Here is a 20,183-nt window from a genome sequence, read left to right on the forward strand (position 1 = left end):
AAAGTGAATAGTGTTGCACTATATTTGGTGCAACACTATTCATTACACCATTTTTTTCATCAAATGGTGTAATATACATTTTGCCCTTATTTTTTTTTTCAAAAATAATGGTTAAGGGTATTTATGTCATTTTCATTCTATGTTGATGATGATACTAATAATACTAATAAATTACACTATTAATTATATTATTAAAATTTATTATTTTTAATAATATAATTAATAATAATTAATATAATTGTTAATTTAACGTAAAATTTAATTTGTAAAGTTTACGTCTAAAGTTTAATTTAAAGTAAAGTTTATTATTTTTGTAAATTTAATGTAATTGTTTATCATAAATTAATAATATAATCAATTATTTTTATCAATTTAACATAATATATAAAACACGTGAATAATTTAGTAATCAATATATTTGTTAATTTAACGAAATTATCATTTAATAATTTATATAGTTATAAAGTAAAAAAATAATTTTTTTAAATAAATACATTGAGAAAAATCAAAAGAATAAATAAAATAATAAAGCACTATTTATTTGATGCAAGTTTTGATATAATGGTTGGAGTAGAATTTTAATTTGGCATAAAATAGCTCAAATCTTGGTGTAGCTGAAGATATCGTAACATGCCTAGATTAATCTGGAAACTACAAATAATAATAAATAAATAAATAAATAAATAAATAGGAGGCCACCTGAATCCCCAAACGCGGGTCTACGCCTCCGGCGTCTGTCGAAAACAGTCACCAAAACTCAAATCCAAAATCAAACAAAATCCACATCAACTTCTACTTCCTACATTTTCCCTCTATATTATTGAAAATGGCTGGCAATGGTGAAGAAGATCCGTTCAAGAAGGGAGCGCAAGTGGAAGTGAGCTTGGAGGACGACGGTTTCCGGGGCTCCTGGTATACAGCGAACATCATCCGCTCCATTTCCAAGAAGACCCAAAAAATTTACCTCGAGTTCCATACTCTCACCTCCGGCGATAACTCCACCAAGCCGCTAAGGGAGGCGGTGGACCCCATTCTGGTCCGTCCGATCCCGCCACGCGAGGCTCGGCGGCGGTTTGATGTCAGCGAGGATGTTGACGCCTTCCACAATGACGGCTGGTGGGAGGGCATTGTCATTGCTGTTCTTGACGGTGGCCGCTATTCTGTCTTCTTCCGAAGTTCCCGCGAGCAGATTGAGTTCGACGAGTCCCAACTCCGCCTTCATCGTGAATGGGTCTATGGCAAGTGGGTTCCGCCGTTGGAAGATGTAATTGACGATTCACAACAAGAAGAACACAAGAAGTGAAATATAGCCTCAGGTACCATTGCCAAATTTGTTTTAGGAAAACTCAATCCATAAAGCTTTAAGCTTATAGACTTGTTAGTTCGACGAATTGCACAAGGAGTTAAAAGTTTGACGTCTTAAACTTGATCCTATTATCTCCCTTTGGTTGGACAAACATCTTGCAAAATGTGCTGAGGGGCTATAAATAAGAAATCCTAGTAATGCTATTGGGTCCTAACTTGGGACTCGAGAAACGGAGTTTTATTGTGGATGGAAATTCAAAGTAGGGACACAGAAATGGACATATTAGCATCATTTAACACGTACACTAATGTTGTTGTTGAATATATGTGTCTCAATAATCTGAAAGTGATCGTAGTTCCTGACATAAAGGGAATACACCATGGGCGGTTGCACTTCCCTATCGGGGTGTGCCACCTCAGTGGGTGGCCCACCACACAACCGAGGTGTGTGGGCCATCACCAAGGTGGTGCTCGGCATTGGGCCCCACTGAAGATTCTTCTCATGGGTGGAGAAACCTCTTTGAGTTTGCATAAACTGATTTGCTCATTTTAGTAGTTCATACAAATTCCCTCCTCTAATGGTTTATGCTTTTTCAGGTATTCTTCTTACATAAAGCACCAGGGATACACGAGTCTTTCTGTTGTTCGCTCCATCCAGCTTGGCTTTGGGATTCATCTTGATTCTGTGAGGACTAGTTTCTCGGTGAGGTATTGATATGTTGTTGAATGCCCGTCACTTCATAAGCAATGCAAAGAATTAACATAGATTTTTATGCTTTATTTTACGAGTTTTTTAGGTTCCTGCTAAGAATTTTCATCTTTTATGCGATAGATCAATGTGATTATTACTGGACAACTCGTGATCAAGAATGTTTGTAATCCTGAATTCTGATGAAACCAGTTACGTCGTCATATGATATTATGCACTCTCCCATTCTCTACCGTGTTTATATATTATCCGACAAGACTATGCTGTTGTTAGCTTCATCGAAAGATCTGGCAATTAAGGACGTAATCGGTCAGTCGATCCCAGTGGCCAATGGGTTGGATGGTTTGGCACAACCCAATTTTGACAGTATATTAAATACTTCTATCAAATCATCATTTATTTGAACCATTGACAGACCATCCAGATCCAAACCCACCAGCCGATTGCCTGTCCTACAACTTTAAAATCAACATAAATTTTGCATTTTGCAGTTTCTGGCTTTTCATTGGCTAAGATCTCATATTAAACCCTTGTTTGACTCCCTTTAATTTAATTTTCTTTACTTTATCTTATATGTCATATTTATTTTCAATCACGTTCACAAAATAAAATATTCTACATGTAAGTCCGAAATTTTTCCTTACCTTTTATTCGCACATTCTCCAAAAAATATTATGCAAAACATAGGTATTTTTGAAATAAAGGCCACCAAACAGGGGCTTAATGATTGAGACACAAATCAACATTATGTATCGATATATTTTCATAGGAAAGAGTTGATCAGATTGTTGAGGAACTGAAGTTTTTTGAAGTCAACACAAGATCAAATTGCTCGCCTTTTAACTAATACTTAAGTGGCATGTTTGACACGGGAGTATTAAAAGCACTAAAACTATTAAAGAAGAGAATAAAACACGCACTAAATGTTCCCTATTTATCAAATGGTAGGTTCACCAGCAAGATCGGTCAGATAGTCTCTGGTAATGTAGCATTAAAGCATTTAAGTGGAAGAATTATTCGGTTTAAAGGCCTACTGTATATTTGTTGCTTGAGTGTGTGGAATTTATTTATGCAGTAGCAGCAATACACTTTTATCTTCAACCGAAATCTTTTAAATGATATAGGGGTACTTTGGAAGTGTTATAATTGTTTTAGGTAGTTCTGATATAGTGGTACCATTGGACTCAGGCTGCTTATCAGCTTGACACTCATGAGAGCTCGACCTATTCGCATCTTAGGCTCATATTTAAACGAGCATAGGTCGGGCCAAGCTTGTTTCGTATTTAATTTTTTGCATCTAATTTATATAAACTCTATTTCATGCATAAAATTCTTCCTTAATTATTATTTATAAATTTGATTTTCTCAAAATAAATAAATAAATATTAGGGTTCTTTTGCCACCTTAGCTCGGTCCTACACTAATAGGGCCCATGGATCGAGTACGGCTTGATCTCTTGGTCAAAAAGTTGGCCCAGGCTCAGTTCATTGACCGATGGATAGAGCCCAACTCATTGAGCATGTCGAATCGACTTTGGTTGGCTAGCCAACTCAGCCCTTTGTCACCCCAACCCTAATATTTCTTCATACATATAAAGGATATTAAAACAAGTAGTTCAAAAATATACGTAATTGACATAAAATGTCTCTATCGTTTGTCTTCACTGTGCAAGTCGTTCATATTGTTTCACTCTTTACATTGAGACCTTTAGATTGACTATTATTTATAAAATTCATCCATGTCATCTCATTCCCTCCCTTTTCTTTGTCAGATGGCCGTTTGCAATTCACTTCTGTGATTTGTCCAACGGCAATTTAGTCAAAAGACTAGTGTACGAACTTTGCATTCAAAATTGAGGTTTGATATGCAGAAGCAAAATTCAAGATTTGCGGTTCAACACTAATCTCGAGTTTTGAAGATGTCTCGCATTTGTTTTGACGAGTTTGTTATGAAAATCTCGAATTTGTTGGACGAATCTCGAGTTTGAGATGCAAAAGTTGAGTATGTTGGGCAAATACTGAGTTTGTATGTAAATCTTAAGTTTGTTCGATTGTCTAATTTCAAACGTGAATAAATTTTTTCTACAACTTCTAATTGCACTTTTTTCTTTTTTTCTTTTTTTCTTTTTTTATTTATAGGTCAAAAATTTAGAGTGAAATGAAAAAAATGGAGATTATAAAAGCAAATTCAAGATATGACGTGTTAATTCGCTAATACAAATTTATTATGTCACCAAAAACACAAGATTTATATGAGATGTGAATCGTAAATTTTATTGTATGATGTCAAACCACGAATTTTCTGGAAATGATGATCAATTAGTGTCTTGACAAAATTACCTTGGGCAAATTACACTAGCAATCTATATGCAATCATTTGCTCTAGCAAATTGATGGAAGGAGACAATATGGGTGATTTGCACAAAAAATGATCGACCTGAGAATTCAAATGTCCAAAGCTTAATGATAGGAATGATTGAACAATCGATAGGAACGTTTTATACCTATTACCCAAAAATAAAATGTAATCATCTCTACTGTTTGGTGAAATCTAAGGTGTTCATTCTTGCTTTTGATTTTATTTGTCACATTATTATAACTCACGGTATAACAAGTGAAAGCCATTCAGATTCGGCTAATAACGGCGACATAAACATGGATTACATTCATTGTACCTTTACATAATGAAAATCCATAATTTGTATTTACAGCTACCAAATCCACCATCATATGGTCCAAAATTAAGTAAAATGAAGTGCTCCTATTAGCAAATCACCGTACAAAGGAATCCAAGTGTTTCAATTTCTACATATTTATCCGCAACAAAATAGTTTCTGATTGTCAGCGACGTTCAGGATATGTTATCCTATCATCCTGGAGAGGAACCTGTTCTCTAGATCTGCATCCATGAATCCAGATTATTTAGAAAAGCAAAAAAACGAATAAAATGTTCTAAGAAGAGTGAAAGACAGACGCACTTGTAGAACTCAACAGAAATCAAGCTTTCTGTCTCTATTGCTGGCTCGGGAGCCCCCAGCGATGTCCCTGTTAAACTCTTTTTGGAACCGAGTCCTGTCAAACAAGTAATTTACACCTTAAGCTACGGGAATTTCATTGCTTGAATCATCTGAATGACCAAGTTGTCAATGTGACTTCAAAATATAGCACCACCAATATTCTATCAGGAACACAAGCACAAATTTAATACAAGGTCAAGGACTCTAATATTAGAAACCTGAGAACAATTATATACATTTGCTTATAAATACAAAAGCTAAGTCACATACTCATGGAGTAAAATTACTTAAGATTAAGAATGCATGAAGATCTGGCAAAATGACATGCAACAAGTTATGCAAAATTCCAAGTGAAGTATATCCTTCAAGATGTGCAGTATGAAATTATTGATCATGACATGTCTAACACATATACCATCCAGTAAATAACCATGTTTAACAGACAGATTATGAAATTAATGTCACGAAATGCAAACAAGTTTGAGTGTTTATGCTACTCAGAATTTAATAGCACTGTTAAAACAGTATTTTTGAGGCAATTTGCAGGAAAAGAATCACAAGAACTCGAGAAGTTTATATATTTATAAAAGGAGGACTGGCACCCAGTGTAAAACTTAGGGAAGATAAAACGCTTTTCGTTGCAACACCAAACATCTAAAGACGTCATTTTTTTTACGTGACCATGACCCCACAACAAACTAAGCCTTTGTTTGAGAACCATTTAAAAGATATTTTTTGCGAAAATGAGTTTTTGAATAATTATTTTTTGGAAAATGTGTGGTTAAGCAGTAGAAAAAAATTTGTGTTTCAAACAAAATATTTTATTGTGAGAATATGTGATTGGAAATGAGTCTGATAAAAAATAAAAAAAGAAATTTATTTTAATGGTTGTCAAATAGGGGCTAAGCTACAAAAATAATTTTTTGTCCACATATAACTGCAATCCAATGAAACTTTTGCATACCTACCTCCCCTAACATGCTCAACAGTGATCACATCGTTCATGTGAACTAAGATAGCTTTTGAGTCTACACAAGGCATGCCTCGATCCCCTAAGTTATGCATAGCTTACATGGTGTTGGAGTATATCCATATTAAAAAATTTATTCATTACAACAAAACCACAAGCCCGTCCTAAAATCTTCACTTCTACTACGATAAATTTATCAACAATTTGTGTTTGTTGACCCATACAAAATATCCATTTTCTCTAACCTACTCTTGTTTTATGTATTGCATCCTCTTCGTTTTCTCCTTTATAACAAAGCTAAATTTGTCCGCCTCTTTTTAAGCATTAGTGTGAACTAGTACTTCAACCAACATTCTCCTCACATCCAAATAAAATAATTCAACAACTTTTGATTGAACTACACTCCCAAAATCTAAGTACGGATACTTGTAAACTCATTACGTACTCGTATTCGATACACATCCAAACTTGGATACTCTTCAATACTCTCTGACACATACTGGATACATGTCTTTTATTTATTTTATATATTTTTATAATTTTTCGATATGTATCGGATGCGTATTTTTTAACAATTTTCGATATGCATTCGATACATTAGGATACATGAAAAAAAGTGTTATTGGTGAGTTTAATTCTATCACTAATTGGTATGATATGGATTCGAAGATCGGGTGGCTACTTCATGGTTTACATACATATTTTCTTTAAAGCATTGCTTTGAAACTTCTTGTGCTGCCTTCCTCTTCATCTTAAGATGAATTGGAGTACATACTTTTTTTTGCACTACGAGAAGGTATAAAATAACTCCACATCGAGCTGAAGAATTAATTTTCATTCATAGCAATTTGTATTTTTTATCAAGAAAATTAGATTTTTTTTTTTTCAAAAGGAAAATCAAAAAATGTTAGACAATGTCGAACACTCATTTGATATTCTTGAAGGTGTTGGATTGCTTGAAGTTGCTAATTTATCATTAGATGAATTAGAATTAGAAAGTGCTATTTTTTTTGATAATGAAGAAGCTAATGTTGATAATGTTGAAGAAAATGACATTCGGACAATTAAGGATTAAGATTAAAAAAATAAAAAACTAAAAAACTTTAGTATTTTATTTTTATTATTATGCTTCGATGTTTAAATTTTTTTTATATTAATAAAATTATATTGAATTTTATAACAAGTATTCATGTATCCTAGATATTAAAAAATAATAATAAAAAATAAAAATAAAAAATAATTTCATATTGGAGTACCTGTATTGTATCGTATTTGAATTACGTATTCGTATACATGGTTCTTAGCCCATAATTGTAAAAACAAGTACAAAATAAAATGCATATATAAGCTAGTCATTACTTGAAAGGAATCATAATTATAAGTTAAAGACTCACAATTCCTTAAGGCCTCAATGGACCTATAACCCATAACTTGCAGAAGCTATAAATTTTCACTGGCAGGATAATAGATAAATGCGAAAAAAATAAAATAAAATCGAAAAGCTCCTGACAAAATCAGTCCAAAATGTACGTTAGTCTAGAAAGGACTTTATGAAACTCCACATACCTGATTAATTACCCTGGTGGAAATGTTTTCAGGCATCAATGACATAATTAGAATGTAACACCATATGCACAATAAATGCCAAGAAAAATAGCAAGAAGAAAGACCTTGAAGATAATACCTTGGAAGATCATCACAAGGAAAAAGAGGATTGTAATGATCATAGCAGATATGGTGGTGAGTGACGATGGTGATGATTTATTGGCTGCTTTCATCTTCTTTAACGATTTCATTTGTTCAATAATCTCACGCTTCTTAGTGGCATGCTCAGAAATCTCTCTAACCAACTTCATATCAGCAGCATCCAAGGATGGACCTTTAGGAGGTCTTGGAGGCTTGGCAGCCGCCTTCTTAGACTTTCCATTTTTCCATCTCTCTTTCTCATGTTTCTTCTCTATAAGAGGTAAAAGCTCGTGAATCTGTCGATCACCTGAGCCTTTGTCTATCAACAATTCTACAGCTTCATGAGAACCCTTAACCAACCCTCGAGGATTGCTGCTAGTCTCATCCTTAGTTGTTCCGTTTAAGCCCAAAACTCCACTAGTAAGCTTGTTCAACAATTTCTTCCCTTGTTTTCTTCCCGAATTGGGACCAGTTCTCGTATCAACTCCACCACTTGCACCACCACTGTCGATATCAACAACCACTTCTTTTTCTTTTGAATTATTATATTCCATTACCCATGAAATATCTTGGTCTAATTTTTGAACTTCACCCGATTTCAAGTACTGGCAATATCAACTTCGTCAACAGAGATACGATTTGTAACTCAAACCCTTGGCCTGCATTGTCATCCAATAAGATATTCAACATTTCAATTGTTTCGATTTTGAACTCAGAAGAATTTCATTCACCAGAAATCACAATGTATTCAAAAACCAAACTAAAATTTACAATCCAAGAAACAATAATAAAAAAAAATAGAATTAATTAACTTTGTAGAAAAATGAATCCCCAAGTCAGTTATTAGAACAAAACCAACTTGAAGGTCTTATGCAAACAATAATGCAGCTCAAAAATACGAACATCCCACAAATGCAAATGTCTCAAAAGACAAAAGGAAAATAAACCCACAAAACCAACAACAACAAAATCAAAACACATAATAACAAAGGAGCAAGTCAGAAAAAAAATTAAGGAGCAATTGGGCGTACCATTGCGAAAAAGACTTGAAGAATCCCCAAATTTGATGACAGAGAGATCATCGCCGAGAAGAGATGGGAAAGAGGCCTTTTTTTTTTTTCTTTTTTTTTTCCTTCCTTCCTTTTCTCGTTTTCTTTTTGGTAATTTACTGTAGGAAAAAAATTATCCAGCCAACCTAATTCTCGGCGTTGTATTTTTCTGCGCACAAGTTGCATTAAGTTAGACGTAAGAAAAGAGGCACAGAAAAGAGGTATTTGTCGGGTAGTCCGATAATGGCCGGACAAGTCCGGTTTGTACTATGTGTTTCCTCACGTTCGTGTAAATTTTACCTGCAGTCACTAAACTTTCTATAAAATCTCAATTGGGAATTTTAAATTTGTCCCTGGTTGGGTAGCTGGAGTGCAATTTAATTCAAATCAATACAATTCGATAATTGAACTTTAACTTCATTTCAAAATTATTCTCTCTTAAATTGATGAAAAACACTTAATTTATAATCATTCACAAAAAATCTCACACGATAATTATTTGGCATGTCAGCCTAACACTACATCAAGTCATAAAAGTGGAAACGTGAATCTAAACATTTTAATTTGAAGTCATTTACATAGCTCTCATTTTACCATGTGTGACACTGAAGATCAAATTCGGTATGATTTCACTAAGTAATTATCCTTAATTTGGAGAACATTGTGTGACGAATCGTGATAAAATGATGGAATTTGAGATTGAATTGAAATTTAGTTATCTATATGAAATAGATTAAAGTTTAGTGGTCCAATTAAGTTTTAATGGAAGTTTAGTGATCCAATTGATATTTTTCTGAACGTTAAGTTACATTAATAATAATATTGCTCACATTGACTTATCAGTGTACCTTAGGTTCCTTGATTCTTCCACGTGTCACGTTAATGATTTACTTGTCTTCTTTCCAAATGAATATGCCCCCTCTATCCCGTAAAAATAAAGAATATGCTATTCGTATATAATGTGATATTAAAGGAGTGAATATCGTTATATAATAAATAAATTAAATTTTATTTGAAGTGAATCCCTCAATGTAAAGGAGTGAATATCGTTATAGACACCCTAGTGCATGTATAACATCACCATAAAAATAATTCCATTTTCCTTATTTGTCTATCTCAAATTATATTCAAATTTCTTATTTATGAGTGTAGTTAATATAATAATTTCTTAATATATCCCTATTTAGCTCTAGTTTGTTTCCTATTCTTTCCATATTAAAATGAAAAATATGACAGTAATCCATCACATCAAGCCATCGTATTTGAATTTCTATCTCTTGTGCAATGCCCGTGACAGTTATATTTTTCATTCTCATTTTTACATAAATATGAGACAAACGGGGCCTTAATGTACTTTGTTATTACAAATATAAACCTCTCTATCATTCAATTGTAGCTGGACTCGGAACAATAAATTAAAAGAGTAATGCTATTTAGCTCTATTGGAGTTACAACTACAGTTTAGGTGGCACTATATGACATTAATTAATAGGTAAAATCAAATAACTCATTTAATTTCACATTTCATTTAACCTGTCATCTAATGCCACTGAAAATGTTACAACTCTAATAAAACTACATAGCATTACTCAAATTTTAAAAAAAAAAAAATCATCTTCTATGATATTTATTCATTTATATTTGTATTGGATGACTTTAGAATACTAATTACATGGAATCTTGCATTAAACAGCAACTAGTACCAATAGCAGTTTAATTTGCATGCATGATTTAATTACCTTTAGTATTGATTACATTAATGTAGGGGTATAGTAAAAAAAAAAAAAAATGATAGTAAAATTTATTATTTCAACTATATTAATTAAATTTTTTAATTTGTGTGGGAAAAAAAAAGGGAATATGACTGTTTTTATTTGATGAATGGAGTATTAGAATTTGGAATCCTGAGGGTATATAATGTGTTAATTGGGGTTTTTTATATAAAACAATTTATATGATAAATATCTTTCAAAAATTAAACTCTAAACGCGTAATACAAAAGGCATTAACATGGGAAATTCAAAGCTTGGACAAAATTGTATTATTTTTAGATAGCCTAATAACAAAGTTAACGAAAGAAAAGAAACAAGGACCGGCCAAGAAAAAAAGTCTTACAATGTCTTTTAGCTAAGGGAAGTACTTTATAAGCATTTACAATCCTATAAAATGAAGAAACCTTAAACACCCCTTAAAAGTTGAGTAATGCTTTGCAGTCCTACTGAAGTTATAAATCCAATTTATGTGGAAATAGATGATAGGCTAAATCGAAGGTGAAATTAAATAAGTCATTTAATTTTATGATTCATTTAATGCCACATTAGCGCTATATAAATTGGGGTTGTAATCCCAGTGGACTAAATAAAATTACACTTGAAAGTTTGTAATTTACATATTGAGATATGGCAAGGGAAATCTAGTTTAGTTGGACTTCATCAACAAACACTTTGAATTATTTTAAATAAAATTAATGTTCATATATAACTTACAGAGCTTTAAAAATTGATAGATTGAGCTTGTTTTCCACAACTTCTCTTAAGAATTCGATTTACAAATTAATTGTTTAAATTATTACTTTTTATGATTTATTTGTATCTAAAGTATTAATTCCAACAAATATTGAACACTTAAAAACAAAAGAAATTAAAAAATAAATTTTTTAAAAGAATATGTGGCTAAAAATTAAAAAAAATTAAAAATATTGTGGTTCTTATAGAATGTGTGAATAAAAATGATATTTAAAAAAAAATTAGCAAACAACCTTTGCTCATATATATTTCATTTGAGCTTTGGTCAAGAGATTTCGAGGTCAATGCTCAATTGGGGTAGACACGTTATCGCTATGGTCAATATTGACCGTTTTTATGGTTCCATGATCATGCAGTAGAAAACTTTCAGATTATATATAACCATTGCTCACAAAAGACCATCAATACAACTCTCCTAGGGTATAGTATCCCTTCCTACTAGGATAGGTTTAAGGATGGCAATAGGCGTGGGCCACCTGTCACTCGACAGAGAGCTCATAAGAGCTCAGCTAATGAGTAGCTTGACTCATTCTTTCACTAATTCATGGACCAAGTTGAATTCAGCAAGTAAAGCCCAAGGGCTTCGTGAGTCGATCCATAAGATGGGCCCGCAAGCCTTTATGTCTTATTTAAAATTTAAATGTTTCTATATCTTTCTTTAATTTTTGTCTTTAAAAAATGGAAAACATCATCAACGAGCTCATCAAGGGAAGGGCTCATGGGTCAAGCTCTAGTCAATTCGAGCTAGAGTGATCGATCTATTGGACAATTGGACCATCGCCACCCTTAGACAAGTTTGAAAATCCAAAATAGCTAGAACATACTAAATTGCATGACAGTCTAATTATTAAAATTCATTGATTCTGCATTAGAGCAATGTTATCAGGCCTATGTCTACTTGAGTATGTTTGGGAGGGTTGCTGCACAAAAGCACTTCTTAAAGGTAAAAGTTGTTTTGGTTAAAATAATTAATGTTTGATTAATATTAAAATGTGCTTTATGACCAAAAAAATCGCCATCCAACAAACCGAATTGAAACCATGGTCTTGAAACCGTTGATTTTGGTCTATGTTGACCTATCAATGTTTCGATTCAAAATCAAATTAAAACATTTAGAAACGATCTGATTTAGCTTTTGATAATTATAATTGAATGAAACTAAACTGAGCCTTTCAAAACTTGTTATAGGCAGAATATACTATTTATAAGTCAATACACACTTCAATAAATTTACACGTTAATAGAAATTTATGGCTCTTCAAGGAAATAATGATTTATGATAATATTTTCTTATCGATCTCAGAAAGAATAAGTTGGAAGCTTATGCCCCATTTGATTTGCATTTTTTATTTTAGTTTTGAATTCATTTTTAGTTCTTTGCTTTGATGGTTTGTTTTAAGATTATCGAAAATATGTCTACTTTGTCATTCTAAAAATTGATTCTAAAAATTAAGAATTGAAAAACATTTGACTTAGAATTTTCAAAAAATGTTATCTGATATTTTATTCAATTCATTTTATTATTCATTAAAATAAAATAATTTCAATGTTAATATATTGTCAAGTAATATATACATTTTTAAATTTTTTGCTACAATATTAAAATACAAACAAATAATAAATTGACTTGGCAAAAAATAGGAAATAAAATAAATGATGTTAATGGAAATAGTACAATAAAATTATGCGCCACGCCATCACCTTTGTGGGAATTGTGGTTGTCTCTATCTCCAACTTTTAATCTATGATCTGAAATTGGGTTTTACTATTTAGGTTCTGAAATTTTGAATTCGATTGAGGTTGCAATTTTAGAATTGGTGGTTGTGAAAAATTGATTGAAGTTCAAGATTGCGGTGAAGAAGCTTGGTGGCTTGAAAGGGGTAGGGAAAGGAGGGGCGACAGTTGGGGTTTGGAAAGGTGAATATTTTATTTTAATTTTTCAATTGGAAAGAGAATTTTATTACTTTTATTTCCTGTGTTTCGAGTGCTATCGATGAAAAAAAGTCAAAAATATGTTTTGAGTTTTATATTATAAATTTGATTTTGTTTTCAAAATGCATTTTCAAAATATCAAACCAAATAAGTTTTAAATGTTTACAAAACTAAAAATAACTCAAAAACAACAAATCAACCGCTCCCTTAATTTATGTAGTCAAACATCGTAATAAAATATTGGTTGAAGATTGAAATGAGAAATACATTAGTATTGGAATATTTATGAAGATTGAAACCTAAGTGGTATGCTAAGATTTTAGATCAATATTTTTGTTTTTCACTTGTTTCAAAAGATGTTTTTTCTCATGTATTTAAAATTGTGGTTTAAAATCAAACGAAACATGGAAAGTGGTTTTGTTTTTGTCGGGAAAATGAAATTGTTTGATTTGATTTGAAAAAAAAAATAATTAAAAACCATTCTAAAACACTTTGAGTTTAAAATAGTTTAAAAACCATCAAAATAGAATTATGTTCGCCTCTATTATGCAGCAGTAAAGTGAAATATCAATTGTTTCATCAATTGGGAAGATGACAGATGACAGAACGGTGAAATTTGGAACTAAAATTAAGGTTCAGTGACCAATTTGAAATGAAGTTTAATATATAATACAGCCCTCGGGACATATCCTAGTGGTGCAAATGACAGGAGTGAGGTAGTCTCAATTTTGCTGGCAGCTACAGTGTGAGAGTTCGATTCCTGAGATATGGAATGGAACTCTTTGTGGGCACCAGTGTACAGGCAAACTCTTGTTTTCTGACTTATTGGAGCACATTCCGCAATTTACCTCCCTCACGATACTTCAAGGGCGAGGCGGAGGGGGCCCTTAAGGTTCGGGTTGAACCCTTTTTAATATATAATACAATTGAGTTAAATTAAGATTTAGTAACTCAATTTAAATTTTGTGAACAATTCAATGATCGCATGGCTAATAGAGTGCCAATGCGGCAATAAGATGACTGACGTTAGCAGGTTAACTACGTGAGTGTTAACCTCATGTTTCAAAACCATACATTAGCTCACGATTGTGTCCTTTACAATTATTGTTCATTAATACTTGTAATCGTTTATTGAACGAAGATACAACTCTGCACATCAAGTTGAACTTTTGGAGCAACCAATTAGCAAAATGTAAGAGATCCAAAAGCTCAAGTTTGTTTGTTTTATTTTATTTATTTATTTATTTTTATGAAAGCAAGTTCAGGTAAAAGAAATGAACATTAATAGTTTTATTGGATAATGTTTTCAGGGATGAACTACTTCTATTTGTTGGTTGTTTTGTGATGAACTATGTCTATAATTCTTACCATGTTTTGCCATAGTAAGCTTAAGAAAGTATGTACAACTCATATAAATAAAAAATTATTTATTATTGTGAAGCACTTATCTATTAAATTTAGGATTTTCCCCACAATTTTATGTTGGTGATTAAAGCAAGGCCTATTAGGATATGGGAATTTTCCATTGATATCACTACTATGAAAATGGACCAAAAAGTTGTCACTTTTTCAAATTGTGCTACAAAAATGTCATTTTTAGGTGCAAAATAATTACCTTTTGTATAAAGATATGGGCCCTGGACGAACAAGGGCGCCAAATAGGTAGAGGGCTTCAACTATGGGGGGCACCAAATGGCGCTTTAGACGTCAAGCACAACCCTTACCTTTTTGTATGCATTTAATTATCAATTAATGTTAAGATTTGATGGTAGACTTGTTAAAGAGGATACCCACGAATCTAGTAATTGCACAATGGATAATACATTTGATGACCAAAAAAATTTATTTCATAACATTTTTTGGAAAAGATGAAGTAAAATTTGATTTCAAAAAAATATGTGTATTAATCCTTGACAATTGAATTGAAATATAAAGCTTGAAATCATTGAGAGGTTAGAACTTTTAACATGCTGAATATTTTTATCTTATAACAAAGTATTTTGTAATCTTAAATACAACATGCTCACATTACTTTGTAAGTTATTTTTTATTCTTTAATTTTGATTAGTTTTGTAAACTATTTTGACAAAACATAACTAGCTCAAAGACTCAAATTTTTTGGAATATTCTCTATTTAATATAGCACTGAGTAAATTTTTTTGTCAAGATTTGGTAATTAGGTTGTTGAGCATTGATGAACATACTTAATGCTTCATGGGAATGATTTCTTATCATACACCTTAAATGTGATCTCGTTAGATGAAAACTTTTAAAACTGACAGTTCAAATATCAAAATCAACATTTCTTAATTGCCGGGATAGACATTGTAACTTTTGTTATAACCAATTCACAATTGTTCAGTAGAATATATTTATATATGCCTAGTGTATGCATTTGAACTTCAATATATTAAATTTGTTCAGAATGCATACCATTTCATTTGCTTGATTTTATGAATGAACGAGAATTTAAGATTCATCATGTCGCATGGAGCATTTTGTGCATGTAGATAATGAATGGAAGTGGTGAGAGAACACAACAACTTCAATTGTTGTTTTTAATAATATTACTCTTGTTGGACTTATCGTACGATTGATGGAGAAACATCGAATTCATAATTAATGTATTGCATTGATATTAAAATTCAAAATCGTGAATATGAATATTCTTTCGGAAGAAATATGAGAAGATGAGGACTTAAATTAATACATATCCGTTCACGAAGAATTAGTTCTTTGTGCCACTCGTTTAAATTGAGAATCCAATTGGCCTGATATTCCACAAAGTGAGGGATATAGATTTACAAGAGCCTTCATTTATCATAAAGGAACAGTATGAAAACTTTCAATATAACGAAGTTCGGAGACATGCAAAATATAAAAAACAAAAATGAGAATGACTCTGTAATATGTAATATTGGGGCCAGTGAATGAGAACTTTGAAGCCTATTTAAATAGTCCTCATTTTGAAAATGTTAACGACTGTAAAGAGAAAATATTATCACAATCTACAACATCGAACAGAGAAAAAGGGGTTAGAATTGTGAATATCTCCGATATTGTTCCAAGTTAAATTTTCTTTGACAAGAAAGTTGTACATGAACTACACATACTTGTTTGATTAACAAGTTACATTTTAAGGTGAGCAAGTCAAGTTTGGAAAATCCAACAGTTGTATGCGTAAATAATAATTGTATGTGGATGGCCGTGTGTCCACAGTGAAACGGTCAAAAATCTTAAATATTCTTAAATACAATCACGTGCACACATGTTCTATCAATTTTAGACATAGTACACAAGACATGCCTCAAGTTTTGCAGTTGTTGAACACATAGTGGAAAGATTTTGAATCAACCATATGATTCGATAGGGATTATATTTGGAACGTGAGCTAGATTTCAAAATCAGTTATAGCAAAGCACATAAGGACAAGAAATCAGCTTTAAACTTGCTACATAATACGAGGGAGGATAGTTTTCAGAAATTGTCTTCATATGATCATGTTCTTGGAGAGAAAAATTCGAGTACATTAACACACATTGAAATCATTTCGCGTAAAATGTTCCATTACTTATACCTCGCGTTTGGTGTAAGCATTGTAGGTTTCTTCAATATTTGAAGTCGATAATTGGTATCTATGGAAGTCACTTGAAAGGTCCTTACAAAGGGAATCTATTACTGACAACTAGGCAAGAAGGACACAAACAAAATAGATTTATCCCTTGTTTGGGACATTGTGGACGTCAAAACATACAAATCGTTGTTGTAGTTTTTGTCTAAAAATGAAGATCAAATAGGTAACTCCGAGAAACTCGTATTTGTTTTTGACATTAAAGGATGTATTGAAAAAGCCATCGAGCACCTATTTCCTCTATCCCATCATGGTTGTTATATGTGGCATTTGGAGAAGAACTTAATACAATGATACAATAGAATAAGTTTAGTCTTTCTTTTCAAAAGAGCTGCTATGGCAAATTGGGTCGAATAATTCGAACGACTAATGGGATAGATTCATAGCTTAAAGTAGTATAATAGCTTCGTACTTGGAGAGAGCTGGGTTTACCTGTTGGTTTAGAGCCGATTTTGTTGGAGATCGATACAACATTATAACAAATAGTAACGAAATCTTTAAACTTGATGTTGAGACATGCGTAGCTTACTGATAATGAGTTTAGTCGAAAATATTAGGAATATTATGTAAAAGGGGTATCATAAATGTTGTACGAATGCTACCAATTGCAGTAGCATATTGATGTTGAGGACGGAAGATGAGTTACGCACAAAATTCCATTAGATACTAGGCTTCAGGCTCATGACTTGACATGCAACTTAACACAAGTGGCTTTATTCAGTGACCCATATACGATTGACTTTTTGGAAAACATGTACACTTGTTGTGAGTTATAGTTGGATTGTATGCCTTGTATTCATGCTACTCGTACCACTTGCTTGAGAGAAAAGTCATTCTATGCTTCCCGTATTATACAACCCCCTACTGGAGGGACATCTAAAGTGAAGCTATTCATTAAGCTGTCAAGGAAGTATATTAGGATGTACCTAAGGATGATTGCTTGATTCATATTTTCCATCGAGTGTACATTATCCATTAGGTAGACCACCCACGTAATGTAAGCGAATCTAGCTCTAAATTAACCGTACAGACAAAGAAATGCACTTGCTGTGGGTGAGTTGGGCATAACAAGCTAACAATATACCAACCCCGTTCTAATGTTGAAGCTTGTTTTAATGATTTGTTTATTTTTTGTAAATTACAATGATGACAATATTCATTGTTTGTGTAATATTATTTTGTTTGTGTTATTACTGTTCACATTTAATTCTTTACAATAATCATTCAACTACATTCTGAAAACAATACATAGAATTCAGTCCAGATAGTTGACATGTCACTACTGTTATTTTCTATCTCATCGTAAAACTAATGACAATAATCTCAGGCAGTGGGACATTTAGAATGTAGTCTTCATTACCTAAATCGTCTTCATAAAGAAGAATGTAATTGAAGACGTCATCAAATTCCTCATTCAATAATGGAAAGGATTTGATGGAACCTCGTTCAAGTCCAGGATATGAATTGGCGAAATGATCATCCGACCACTAAGTAAATTCACATCATCATCGTCCAAATCAATGATGATGCGGAACAAAGGAGACGAACCGTAGATAGGGGAGAGTCGTTGAGGTTCTTCAACTCAATGTTTCTAGGTTTTGAATCAATTAGTAAAAAAATTGGACTTCAACAGAATGTATATAGTGACACTATAGAATGTTGTAACTAAGTATTTCTTTCAAGTGGAGAATATAGACATGTAAAGTGTTATATAGACAAGAAATTGGAGACAAGCAAAATGACTTAGTTCACCAACCACAATTAAATGTAGCAAATGGCAGATTGATATTGTGTGATGTTTAAAGAATTTACATTTCTTCATCCACTATGAATTGTAGGGTCATGATGAAAAACTAAACCTTATGTTCGTTTTACTATCTATAGAAGTTATTTGCAATTAGAAGTTGATTGCATTTAATATGTATGATTCTTCTGTTATATTCAGTTTCATTAGAAGTTGTATGCAATTAGAAGTTGTTATACTGTTTGTCTATACAGTTCAGCCTGCTACAAATTCTCTAAAAATCTACTTATGAACTGCTATCTGCTACACAATAAAATTGCATTTTCGAACAATAACATGAACTACACAAATCTACCAAAAAAAAAAAAAAAGCGTAAACCGTTTTTACCATTAATCCAAAAACTAGACTTGAATGTAAAAACCTAAAAAATAGGGTAATTAGCACAAAACATCCCTGCCTTTCGATGTTTTTTGTGAAAAACGTCCCTACATTTCATTTTTTGGTGGATTACACCCTCACTTTTACCTTTTTTTGTGCAAAACGTCCTTCTATCAACTCTCCGTTAAAATGTTCCGTTAAATCAAAAGGTAATTAGCACAAAAGGTCCATACCTTTCAATATTATTGTTCAAAACGTCTTTACCTTTCATTTTTTGGCATAATTAGCACAAAAGGTTCCTATCTTTAATGTCATTGTGCAAAAGTCCCTACCTTTCATTTTTTAGTATGGGTAATTGGCACAAAACGTCCCTACCTTTCAAGTCTATTGTGGAAAACGTCCCTATCTTTCATTTTTTGGCATTTTTGCCCTCATTTCAACCTTTCTTTGCGCTGGACGTCCTTCCGTCCATATTCCGTCAGTTTTTCCGTTAAACATTCGGGTAATTGGCACAAAACGTCCCTACCTTTCAAGTCTATTGTGGAAAACGTCCCTACCTTTCATTTTTTGGCATTTTTGCTCTCATTTCAACCTTTCTTTGCGCTGGACGTCCTTCAATCTATCATCCAATCATTTGACATACAAAATATAGAAACTAAAATTAAGCACAAAGATTTCATCTTAAAGACAAGTGATCCAAGCACAAATCAATTCAAGAAAGCAGTAAGTAAAAGAACCCAGTTTAATTACCGTACACAAATCGAATAATCAAAACTTTGAGAAAATAAAGTCAAAGAAAAACTCAGACTCACGACCACTAAAACATATGCCCCTAGGCTCAAGAATTTTAAGTGACTTCTCATGTCCAATTCACGCTTTCACATGGGTCGTAGGTACTTTCACCCTGGTTGTTAATAAACAGACATGTGATGAAGCATAAATGAATTTAAGAAATCACAGAAAGTAAAAAATAAATAAGAACCAAACAAACCTAGTTTAAATAATAAGAACACCAAAGAAAAAATGGCAAAACTAAAAGAACAAATCTAGGTTTTTCATACACCAAAAAAATCAAACAAACTAAAATTTTTTACCTAGTATAACATGAAAAATGCGTGAAAATCTCAACTCCAAACAAACATGAAGATGGCATGACATTAAATTGAAGCTCTAGATATCAATTTTTTTTCCTTCAAACTAAAATCGCATCCAACCATAATACAAACATAACAGAAAC

The 20,183-nt window shown here is 32.3% G+C and overlaps 2 protein-coding genes across 2 annotated transcripts; one reads left to right on the forward strand and one right to left on the reverse strand.

Moving 5' to 3' along the window:
- Window positions 1-678: 678 nt before the first annotated feature.
- On the forward strand, window positions 679-2,262 carry LOC111407697 (DUF724 domain-containing protein 6-like). Its single transcript, XM_023037333.1, has 2 exons — window positions 679-1,316; window positions 1,903-2,262. The coding sequence occupies exon 1, from the start codon at window positions 827-829 to the stop codon at window positions 1,301-1,303; it is 477 nt and encodes a 158-aa protein (XP_022893101.1). The 5' UTR covers window positions 679-826; the 3' UTR covers window positions 1,304-1,316; window positions 1,903-2,262.
- Window positions 2,263-4,625: 2,363 nt separating this feature from the next.
- LOC111407698 lies at window positions 4,626-8,963 on the reverse strand. The gene is made up of 4 exons (XM_023037334.1): window positions 8,718-8,963; window positions 7,685-8,345; window positions 4,992-5,085; window positions 4,626-4,912 (listed from the first exon to the last, which is right to left on the reverse strand). The coding sequence occupies exons 2-4, from the start codon at window positions 8,238-8,240 to the stop codon at window positions 4,855-4,857; spliced, it is 708 nt and encodes a 235-aa protein (XP_022893102.1). The 5' UTR covers window positions 8,241-8,345; window positions 8,718-8,963; the 3' UTR covers window positions 4,626-4,854.
- Between the last annotated feature and the right edge of the window lie 11,220 nt (window positions 8,964-20,183).

Source organism: Olea europaea, chromosome 13, assembly GCF_002742605.1.
Source record: "Olea europaea var. sylvestris chromosome 13, O_europaea_v1, whole genome shotgun sequence".
In the NCBI taxonomy this organism is placed as follows: Eukaryota; Viridiplantae; Streptophyta; class Magnoliopsida; order Lamiales; family Oleaceae; genus Olea; species Olea europaea.